Source organism: Heliangelus exortis, chromosome 31 (genome assembly GCF_036169615.1).
Source record: "Heliangelus exortis chromosome 31, bHelExo1.hap1, whole genome shotgun sequence".
In the NCBI taxonomy this organism is placed as follows: Eukaryota; Metazoa; Chordata; class Aves; order Apodiformes; family Trochilidae; genus Heliangelus; species Heliangelus exortis.
Genome location: NC_092452.1, coordinates 796177 through 806663, shown reverse-complemented (window position 1 = coordinate 806663; position 10487 = coordinate 796177). Strand labels below are relative to the sequence as shown.

Here is a 10487-nt window from a genome sequence, read left to right as displayed (position 1 = left end):
GCGCCGCCGCCGCCCATCCCGGAGGGTCCGGCCGCCCGTCCCGCCTCCTCCGCCCAGCCCCGAGGGTCCGGCCGCCCCGTCCCGCCCCGTGCAGTCCCGCCTCCCCGCGCCCCCCCCCCCTTCCCCCCCCCGCAGATGTCGGTGCGCGGGCCCGGGACGCGCCGCCCCGCGGGCAGCTCGGCGTGAGGAGCCGCCGCCGCCGAGCCGAGCCGCCGGCATGGGGCCACTGCTGGCCCTCGCCGGGAGCCTGCTGGCCCTGCTGGCCGCGCCCGCCGCCCGCGCCCTCGAAGGTGAGTCCGGGACCGAGGCCGGTGTGGGGCGGGCGGCGGGGACGCTCGGCGGGGGCAGCGCCGCAGCTGCGCGGCCCCGCGGCCGCTGTCGGGGGCGCAGGGCCGGGAGCCAGTGGGCTTAGTGCGGCCGCAGCGGTCAAGCGGGCCGGGCCGAGGGGGGCGCCGGGGGGGGCGATGGTAGTCGCCGCCGTGACAAAGCGCAGCCTGGCCCCGCTGCGCCGCGGGGGACATGGGAGGACCGGAGGGGACACCGGGAGCGGCCTCGGGCAGCGCGTCCTTTCCCACCGGCCGCCCTCCCCCGCGCCCCTCGCCGCGCCGCAATGGGAGGATGCGCCCCCCCCCTCCCGCTGCCGCGGTGGCCGCTCGCTCGCTCTCTCCATTTTCTCCTTCTTTGCCAGTTTTTGGGGACTTTCAGCCTGCCCTCCATCCTGTTTTCTTCTGGAATCCAAAGTTGTCTCCGCAGCCAGGCAGGAAAGTTGGAATTCGCCGCTGCTGCGGGAGCGGGGTCGGGGTCCTTGAGGCCTCTGAGGGCCGCTCCCTGCCCCCCCTTCTTCCTCCCGGGGACCCCCGTGACAGCCTGGCCTTGCCCTGCGCTTTCACTCTTGCGTAACTGGGGCTGCTTCTGCTGGAGCCACGACAGCCCCGCTGCGGAGTTTGGCCGCGGCGGCTCTGATGGCACTGGGAAAATGTTTACTCAGGGATGAGGTTGCCTGTCTGTCTGTCTGTCTGTCTGTCCAGCCTCCGCTGCCAGCCGCTTTTTTCCAAGCTGCGCACGTCTCGTTCTCTGCTCTTATTGATCTATTCAGTAAATACTTTAGCGAGCTCGTCAGCTCAGTGGCCGGGCTTTTGAATGTACAAGGGGCTGCTCTTGGCAGCACGAGTGCGTTTAGGAGCTGGCAGCCGAACGAGCTGGGAACCGGCGGTGGAGGAGTTGCTTGAAACGCCTATGAATGCGCGGGGCTGGAGGTTTTTTGTTTTGTTTTGTTTTATTTTTCCCCTTTAAAAGCAGAGATGGGGACTCAGAGTTGTCGCTCTCAGCTTTCCTCTTGTGGATGCCCTCAGTCCAGATAGGAGCGGCCTGGCCAGGGTGAGAGCCTGGAGCAGTTGATTGCTGAGGGTTTTTTGGGAAGGTATTTTCTCCCCTTTTTTTTGCCCACTTTGGAGCAAGCCAGGAGAAGCCGCTGGCGTTTGGTGTTGTGGCGGTGCCCGACCTATCACCAGGTCAGAGAGATGAAGGAGATCGGGGCCAACGCCAGATCCCTGCTCCAGAGGAGCGTCTGGGGCGGCGGCGGGGGGGCTGGAGCCTGCAATTTCCATCCCGGCTTCAGGTCCGGCTGCTTAATTGGCGTCCCTTGAAGGGAGGTGGCGGGAGCAGAGCAGTCGGTGACACCCACAACACCTCCCGCTCATCTGACACCCGTGTGCTTGTTAGCGCAGGGCTGATTGACCCGCTGGCACCAGCTCAGCGATGCGGGTGATGTCCAACAGCTGAGCCCGCCTGCCCCCCCCCTCCCTCCCCGGCCCCTCTGGCCCAGCGACCCCAGGTCTCAAGGCTCTTTTCCTGCTCGATGGAGCAGCCGGCAGATCCAGAAGTTGGTGGGGGCGGGAGGGACAGGCATCGCTCATTGCATAAGCTTCGTTGCCTTTGGAAACGGGGCTGCAGGAAGATGATGTGCTGGAGGGAAGTTCCTCCATCCTCTTCTCCGCTTCATGAGCTGGAGTGGGGCAAAAGCCAGGGCAGAGTCACCCCCTCCTTCCAGTGGCATGTTCCCCTGCTGAGGGGCTCTCAAAGACCCCCGTTCTGCAGGGATGTGGCTGGGCTGGCTGGGAAGAAGAAAGTGGCACCTGAGCTGGTGCCTTGGCCCCAGCATTCCTGGCTGGGTTCTGGTTTTCCCGCATGCCTCCTGCTGCAAGCAGTGAGGTTCTGGGGAACTGCCACTGGGAGTGGGCTACAGGGTCCCTGTACTTGTCCAGAGACACAACTCCCCACACCCTCTGCCTCAGTTTGCACCCCCAAACCCCTGTCTGGGTTTGCAACTCTGAAAGCTCTTCTGGGCTTTGGCTGCAGGACAAGGGGGCGCAAAGCCCGCCCAGTGGGGTAGGGATGGGGGGCTCTTCCAGGGGGTCAAAGGGTACTGGTGTGTGGCTCCTGACTGTGGGATCTCCTCTGCTCCTTGCCCTGTGGGGTGGAGCTGGGGACCCTTCAGGAGCTGAGTGAGGGCAGACACAGGTTGCCCTCCTCCTGTGCTGGAAATACCCCCTCCCCTCGTGCCACCTTGGTGGTCTGACACATCTCGTCCATGCGAGGGGAACACATGTGCCTGCCTGTGCACGTGTGTGAGTGTGTGCTGTGTTCCTGGTCATGTGTGGACATGCCCAGATCCATGCTAGGTTCAGCAGGGGTGAAGAGAGGAGTGTTTGAGAAAGGAGCTGTCAGAGGAGCTGCCACAGGGGCCAGGACCAGCTGGGGTTCCTCCGTGTGATGGCAGGGAGTGCCAGCCATGTCCCGGTGAGACCCTCTGCTCTGAGGGCCTTGGGGTTCCTGGGAGCCCCAGGGGTCTCTGCCCTTGTGCTGTGGGGTGTCACAGTGCTGCTGTGGTGTCTGGAGGACGGGGCTGGGGTCCAAGTTCCCACTCCCTGTCTGGTGGTGTGCACTGACATCGAGAGGATGGAGCAGCAGCAGAGCATCCCTGGCAAAGCCTGGCAGTGCTGCCTGTTTTGGGGTGAAACTGAGCTGTTGCCTTCTTACTGCTTCTAAAGCTGTTTTGAGGCACTATGGGTGCTGTGGAGGTGGGAACAGCTGTGTCGTCCCCCTTGTCTTTGGTGCCTCAGCCCCATCACTTGCTCCTCATCTTTTCTCTGTGCTGTTTCCGTGTGCTCTGGAGGAGCCTGGAACTGGGAAGGACTGGGGGCTACTTATGCCCTCTGGCTGTGATACTGATGGGGAGCAAAACTGCCTTGGTCCTCCCTGCTCTTCAAAGGTCCCAGTTCCTGTAATCTCATCTTCTGGAGGGTCACTGAGGACTGGGCAGGGTGCTGAGCCCTTTGGGTGAAAACCAGGAACATCGTCACCATTTCTGGAGGTGACTTGGCAACAGGAGCTGGGTGGGGATGTTTGGGTGGGGGATGTCAGTGGAGCCATGCTCACAGGCACCATGGGCTGCCCAGTGCCGTGCTGCTGCCAGTGGGTTCTTGCACAGCTCATCCCTGTTCAGCTGATGGTAGAGAGGAGGGAGCTGCTCTTGCTGTCAGGTGGATCCTGCTGACGAGGCCTCACCACCATCTCATGAGGACTGGGGAAGTTCTGTGGGAAGGGGGCTGCTGGTGTGCTCCTGCTGCCCCTGCTCCAGTGCCTTTCCCTGGGGACAGGGGTCGTGGATGAGGGTTGTGGTGCCCTGTACAGCAGTGATGCCCTGGGAGGCAGGAAGAGTTGAGCCCATGTCTGTGACCACCCACAGCACTCTGGGGTTTTGGCTGTGCCTTTGGGATGGCTTCCTGTGGTCCCCCTGAATGGTCTTTCCAGGAGGCTCTGGCCAGCCTGAGCCAGAACTGCCTCTCCAAAACAGCACAGGGAGCACACGCCTCTGCAAGTGCCCTTTGGCTGGGGAGAGGGGTGCAAGGGGCTGCTTCCCAAAACTGCAGAACAACTGGGGCCCTGTGGTCAGGGCTGGGACCTCAGGAGCTGTCTAGTGCCCAGGGTGGGACATGCTGTGCTGCTGTCCTGCTGAGTTGACATGATGAGGGTGCTGGTAACCAGCAGACAAGACCTCGGCTTCATAACGGAGCAGGAGGTTCCTCTTTCCAGCGTTGAAATTATTTCAGTTCCCAGATCCCTGTCGTTGCACCTTCTCTCTGCTGGCTGATATCTGTGGTCTGTGTCCCCAGGACCCACTGTCTGACCTTTAGCCTCACTCAGGGTCTGGACCTGCCCGAAAGCCACCCCCTGGCACCTTGGCTGAGTGCGAAGTCATTCTGCTCCCAGCTCATCCCAGCAAGTTGTGGGATGTATTTATTACCTGGGTAAATCCGGGGGTCCTGGTGTTGGGAAATGGGCTCCCTGGAGGTGGCAGTGGCACACGATGGTCTCAGCTGGCGAGTGGTGGATGTGTCTGCCCATTTCCTTCCTCTGGCCCCTGCTTTGCCAGGGAGACAAGACTCTCCTTGTGCTTGGGTTGAATTTTATCTCCCTCACCTCCCGGAAAGCGAGTCTGGCTGCGTGCCCATGAATCTCCCTTGATTCTCATCTGGGAGCCACGGTCTGGGGTCCCTTGGGATCCTGTCCCCCCCTGTGGTTGCTCTGCTGAACCCCAGGGTCCTGCCAGGTCCCCTAAGCTTGGCAACCCCTGTTTTCCAGGGAGGGGGCTGCGTTTCAAGGCTCTGTTTGTGTCACAGCCGTGCAGGGAGAGCTGGCAGAGGTGGTGGCAGCCCCTGGGCTGGACATGGCATGTGCCAGGGCCTTGCTGAGTGCCTGGGGGGGGGGGGGGGTTGTGTCTGGCACCATCTTCCTCTGGTTCTCTTGAACAGAGCATTGGCTCTGGCCATGCTGCAGCTTGTTGTCGAGGGGATGCATTTTCCTCTCCTTCACTGGGTTTTGCAAGCCAGTGCAAGACTGACTCAAGCTATTTGCAGACCAGATTTTGCTGTTGACTTAACTTTTCAGTCACTTCCATTTAATGCACCTTGGCAGGCTGGCCTGCCAGCGGCAAGCAGCAGCAGCAGCAGCAAATATTTTCAGCATTTTCTAATTCGGCTCAAACTTCTTGTTTTCTTCACTCTGGGCCTCTTATTTTAAGAAGGAAAAGTACTGGGTGGGCTGTGAGGGCTAGTTTGCTGGATGTTATCCTGTTGTGTGAGGTTGTTTTCCCCAATGCAGTCCAGCCATTTCTAGGGCTAAATATAGACTCACAATGCCCCTTCTTAGCCTGGGGAAGGGAGCAGATCAGAGCTGCGATCATGCAGATGCTTTGCAGGATCAGAGATGGTCCCAGCACTGCTTGAAGGACTTGTGGGGTTGGCAACCAAAATGTTGGGTAATGACCTTGCTGGCAGCTCAGAGCTGCTCCAGTGGGACCAAGCTTGAAGTTCTGCTGAGGGGAGGGACAGGAAGAGCAGCCTCAGCTCCGGGGAGTGTCAGCCTGAGGGGAAGGTGAGAGCAGGGCTGTAGTGTCCAAAACGCGTGGGCTGAGGCATCAGTGGGAATTGTGGATGGCTGGGAGGGAGCCTGATTAAATTGGAAGTTGCATCTTTAATTGAGTGGACTAATTAGCTGCATACAAGATGCCTTTGCTCCAAATGAGACCATGGCAAGGATGGGCGGATGTTGATGGTTGCCTCCTGGTGCACAAGCCGGTGACGGGCAGGTGAAGGGCGCGGTGAACCACGAGCGATTCACTTGGTAAATGATGGGGGTTGGTGGTGTGGGGGGCAAGGGAAGGAGCTGCTTCTTTCAGACATGCTGCTGGGCTCAGGGTGCTGGTGTGCACCCCTTGGTGACCAAACTGAGGAGCTTTTCAGCTGGGGGGGGAGGGGGAATGGAGGCTTTCTGAGGCATCATGCTGCCTCAGCCTTGTTGGAGGTGGCCGAGTTTTGTTTGACGTGGGCTGCCAGGCAAATTGTTATTTTAATCTGCCGAGAGCCTTGAAACACATCAATCTGGTCCATTTGCTTAATGTGGGTGCAGCTCTTTGTTCGCAGGCGCCGCTGCAGCCGTCTGAGCGCGGGGACCGAGCCCTCGCTTGGGTCTGGATTCGCGCCGCGGTTCCTTGCGGCGGGCGGGCACGGAGCATCCTTGCTGGTGAGAGGGGCTGTGCCGGGGTGCCAGCACCTAACACCACTCCTGCTGCACCTCCCTCACCTCCCTCTGCTTTCCCTGGGGGGGGCAGAGCCCCTCGATGCCACAGCGTCAGACGCCGGCACCCCAGAGACGTGCCCAGTGATTTTCTGTTCGTGCTGCGCTCGGAATTTGACTGCCGTGGTCTAAAGGGCTGATTGCACATGGATTCAATTGCTTGTGCCACGAGCGTGATGCTGCGGCACCGGGGAGCGGCATGTTGCTCCTCTGCCCCTCTTGGCTCTGTGGGGACTGGACTGGTTTGCCGATGGTGAGGCTGCTGGGGGGTGCCCACCCACCTCTGCCTGCAGCTCCTTGGAGCAGCGTTGCCTGCGCCCAAGTGCGTGGCCCATCCCTATCTGCTGGCAGGGATGTCCCTTGGCTGGACCCACTGGGTTTGTGGCCAGGAAAGCATCTCCAGCTATGCTCAAGGGCAGCTCTGACCCCCGGGGGCAGCAGTGTCTTGAAGCACTTGGCACTTGCAGCAGCCTCTGTCCTCCCTCTGCCGTGTGTGCCACTCGGTGCTGGACCCCATCCCTGTGGGCAACTGGTGTGGGGAGGGAGCTGGGAGAGGGCTGCAAAGCCCCGCTTTCCTCCTGGCTCTCAGTGTTGTGTGTGTCATGGTGCCTTTTTTATTGTTTGGAAAAGGAAGCACTTGGGTTTAATACTTCCCGCCGTGGCTGCCTTCCTGGCGTCCAGGCGGATGCTGGGGGCAAACACCACGTGGAGGGGCTGGCTGTGTCTCTGCCCTGGGAACTGCCTTTGCCCCTCAGTGATTCCAGGGTTATTTCCAAGGAGGGAAATTTCCTCCCCTGGTCCTGAAAACATCGGCTGAAGTGTCCACAGGCCACTGGCTTTGTGTGGGACACATCCCCTGCTCGCTCCTGGCGGGGCCAGTGGCCCGGAGCTGTCTCAGCATCCCTTGCTTGGAGCCTGCACTGTGGGTCCATTTCCTCCTGCAGCCCCCAGCTGCCGCCAGCCCTTCCAGATGGGTTCTCTCAGCATCTCCTCTCATGGCTCAGAGCATGTTTTCCTTGCAGAAGAGTGGATTTGGAGCCTACCACTGTGCTTACTCACCAGCTCGGTCTTCTCCACAGCTGCTCTGATGCCATTGTCCCTCAAAACCCAGCCCAGCCCCATGTACTTTTGGTTGCGTAAAATCTTAAAAGGTCTTTTTTTTTTCCTGCAACTTGCAGAAGATAAAATCAGACAAACCACTATTCCTGACCTGCAGGAACCACCTTGGAGCATCCAGGCTGCTGCTGGCATAGCCCAGCTGCACTGATGGAGATGCCAAGGTGTTGGGGTGGTGTCTTGGATTCAGCATCAGAGCATACAGCTGTACCAGGTTGCTATTTAAGAATTTATACCAGTTATAAGCAGATGGGACACTTCATGCCATGGATTTTTTTCTCCCTTTATCTGTTAAAATACAGCGGGATGGGTGCCGGGTAGCAGGGCAGGGATGAGTTCCAGAGCGGACCCCCCACGCAGGGCTGTGCACCCATCTGAGGGTGCTGAGGTGCTGTGGGCTGCAGGATGTGCCTTCCAGGGGTTTAGTTTCTCCTGGAGGGACCTCGGGAGAGGTCCCCATGAGCAGGTGCTGGCCTGGGCATCCCTGGAGCATGGGCTGTGTTCATACGAGCAGGTGGACCAGAATCCAGAGCAGCTCCCCACGCGGATGCGCTGCTTGGGAATAAAAGTCCCTTTATGCCAGAATAATTAGTGTACTCAGAGCACGCTAATTATTCTGGGATAAAAGTGACTTTTATTCCGGCAGAGCGTCCTCTCAAAGGGCCCTTTCTGCCCGCTTCTGGGGCACAATAGCTCCGTTTCCCCATCTCAGACAAAGTCCTTATTTGCGAACCCAGTGAAATTGAGTTGACTAATGAATTAAGGCCAATGGTTTTGGCCTGGCTCCAGAGCTTTGAAAACCTTGGCGAGCTGATGCCCGTCCCAGCAGGAGGAAGCACAGAACTCTCCTGCCCCAGCACAGCCCCCCCCTCCCTGACCCTCCTCTCCTGCGTTCAGCCCTGGGCTCTGCTGCTGAGCTCCAGCACTGTCCTGCCCCCTGATTCAGCTGTCCAGATGAAATGCCTATTAATCTATAATGTGCAATTACTTTATTGCACAATGCAGGCAGGTCTCTGGAGGATGCGTTATCAGCTTGAGCCACAAGCCATAAATAACTGCCTCGGGTGCAGAGCACTGGGTTCTGTTTGGGTTCCCAACTGCCAAGGGTGTAAACGCTCCACTTCTTACTGCTAGAATAAAGGGAATTAAACCTAAGCAGGTAGAGGAGGTGGGGGGGAGTTTGCCCAGCCCCCATCAGCTGGGTCCCCTGCTTGCAGCCCCCTCACCATCCCTATCCTGGGGCAGGGAACGGCCAGCCCTGGTGCAGAGCAATGGGGGGCGGTGGGGTGTCCACTCATGGGCATGGCTGCTGGCCAGGGATGGCTGCATGCAGCCTGTCCCACTGCACCATTAAGGAATTAAGCCCCTTTCTCTTGGCTGCAAATGCTTTTTTTTTTTTTTTTTTTTTTTTTTTTTTCCCCATTTAAATTGCAGATGAGCTACAAAAAGAGAAAGAAATAAAAAAAGCGTGATTCTTCCTTGAAACACCCTCCACTGCGTGGCTGGAGCCTGCCCCTTCTGCCCCTCTGCACCACGTTTTGTAGGATCTAGCTCTTTTTTTTTTTTTTTTTTCTCCTGTTCTGGAAATACTGTGGATTCATTTCATCTGGTTCCATCTCCTGCCATTTTTCAGCTCATTCTTCTGCAGACCTATTCATGGGGCCAGAGCAGGAGGGGGATGAGGGGGATCGCACTCCATTGCAGATCTTCCAGCTTCTGAATTTGGTTTAAAATGCAAATCTTTTTCCTTTTATTTTTTTTTTTCCTTCTCCTTCTGCTTAATGCATTTCATCTGAAGGTGGCAGAGCTGCCGGAGCCCGGGGAGTGGGAGGGGAAGGGGCTGGGCGGCAGGGGGGGGGGGGGGGAGCGCATTCCTCCCAGCGCGTCCAGATTTCCTGATGCGTGTTACCGTTTAAATCGTCTCCTCCAGATCTGTTTGAAGTCAGGTGCTGTCGTGGATGGAGGCAGCCCTTGGGAGCCACAAGATGATTTTATTCCCCTTCCCCCTCCTTACCCAGGGACTGATGCTCCCGGGCAGCCTCCACCTTCTGTCCTCCCTCAGGGGCACCTTCTCACCTCCCTACCCATCCATTTCCCTCTTTTTCCCATCTTTTCTCCCCTCTCCTCCTTTGTCTGAGTTGGGGAGTGGCAGTGACAGGCAGACGGTGAAAATCCTGGTGGAGGTCTTGAGGGGCTTCTCCCTGCCCCAGCTGCAGGGACATTGGAGCTGGGGTTGTCCCTGGAGTTAGGACTCCAGAGCAGGAACCCAGCTGCTCTCAGTCTTTGGTGTCCCCGTGCCCGTGGGGAGCACCTGGGTGGGTGATGGGAGGTGACATGGAGTGTGGCCCAGCACGGGAAGGGGATGTCTGGGCACACGATTGGCCCAGGGGGACAGTGGGGTCGAGGGCCTGGCTGTCCCCAGCAGTCCCCCACGGGCTCCTCGCTGAGTGGTTCATCACCCGGAGCCGCCTGGGAATCCGGCAGCACCGGGGCAGCAGCTGGATCCTGTCCTGCCTGTCCCTCCTGGCATCGGATCTGACGGTGGGGTGACAGCTCTGACCGTGCCCCAGGGTGGCACGGGAGCTTCCAGTTGGTTCCCAAGAACATCCCCCCCATCAGGTCAGGGAGATGAGGATGCAAAACCAGGGAAGGCGCCGGGTGAGCCGGATTCGCGCTCTGCTGGCGCTGTGCTTTGGTTGGATTTTTCTCGTTATTTTCAGCCTCCTTGGTGTTTCCAGAAATCAGGCAAGTTGAAGCAAACCCGCTCAGGAGCCCTTTGACCATCCCCGGCCGGGTTGTGCTTTTCCAGCTGGAGTGTCTCCTGTGAGCAGTGTTTTGCTGCTGTTCAAAGGTCTTGCTGGCAAAGCAGAGGCGGCTTTTCTTCTCTAAATTGACTTTTTTTTTTTTTTTAAAAAAAAAAGGTTAGTGCCTCGTGATTTAGATGCAATATGCAGACTTAAAATGAAGAAGGGTTGGGGAAATAATGTATTTTAGAGTCAATATTTACTTAGGTAAATATTGGGACCCTTACCCCAGGGCTTCTCTGGTGGGGGTGGCTGGAGCAGCTGGAGCAGGGATGGCCGGAGTGGGGGTGGCCAGGAGCTGCAGTGGAGTCATTCATGGATGTGGAGTGAATCTGGTTTGGATCTTCCCGTTGGAGTTGGAGGAAGCTGGATGGAAGAATTGCAAAAATGCGTTTGAACGACTTAGAGATCTTGTATTTAAAGGCAAAA

General features: G+C 58.4%; 1 protein-coding gene across 1 annotated transcript in view; it reads left to right on the top strand.

Moving 5' to 3' along the window:
- Nucleotides 1-129: 129 nt before the first annotated feature.
- The window catches only part of LRP1 (LDL receptor related protein 1), a 75348-nt gene continuing 64990 nt past the window's right edge, over nt 130-10487 (top strand). Inside the window, exon 1 of the mRNA XM_071729469.1 lies at nt 130-290. Coding sequence (XP_071585570.1) covers nt 218-290 — 73 coding nt within the window. The 5' untranslated portion in view covers nt 130-217. The remainder of the gene's footprint in view (nt 291-10487) is intronic.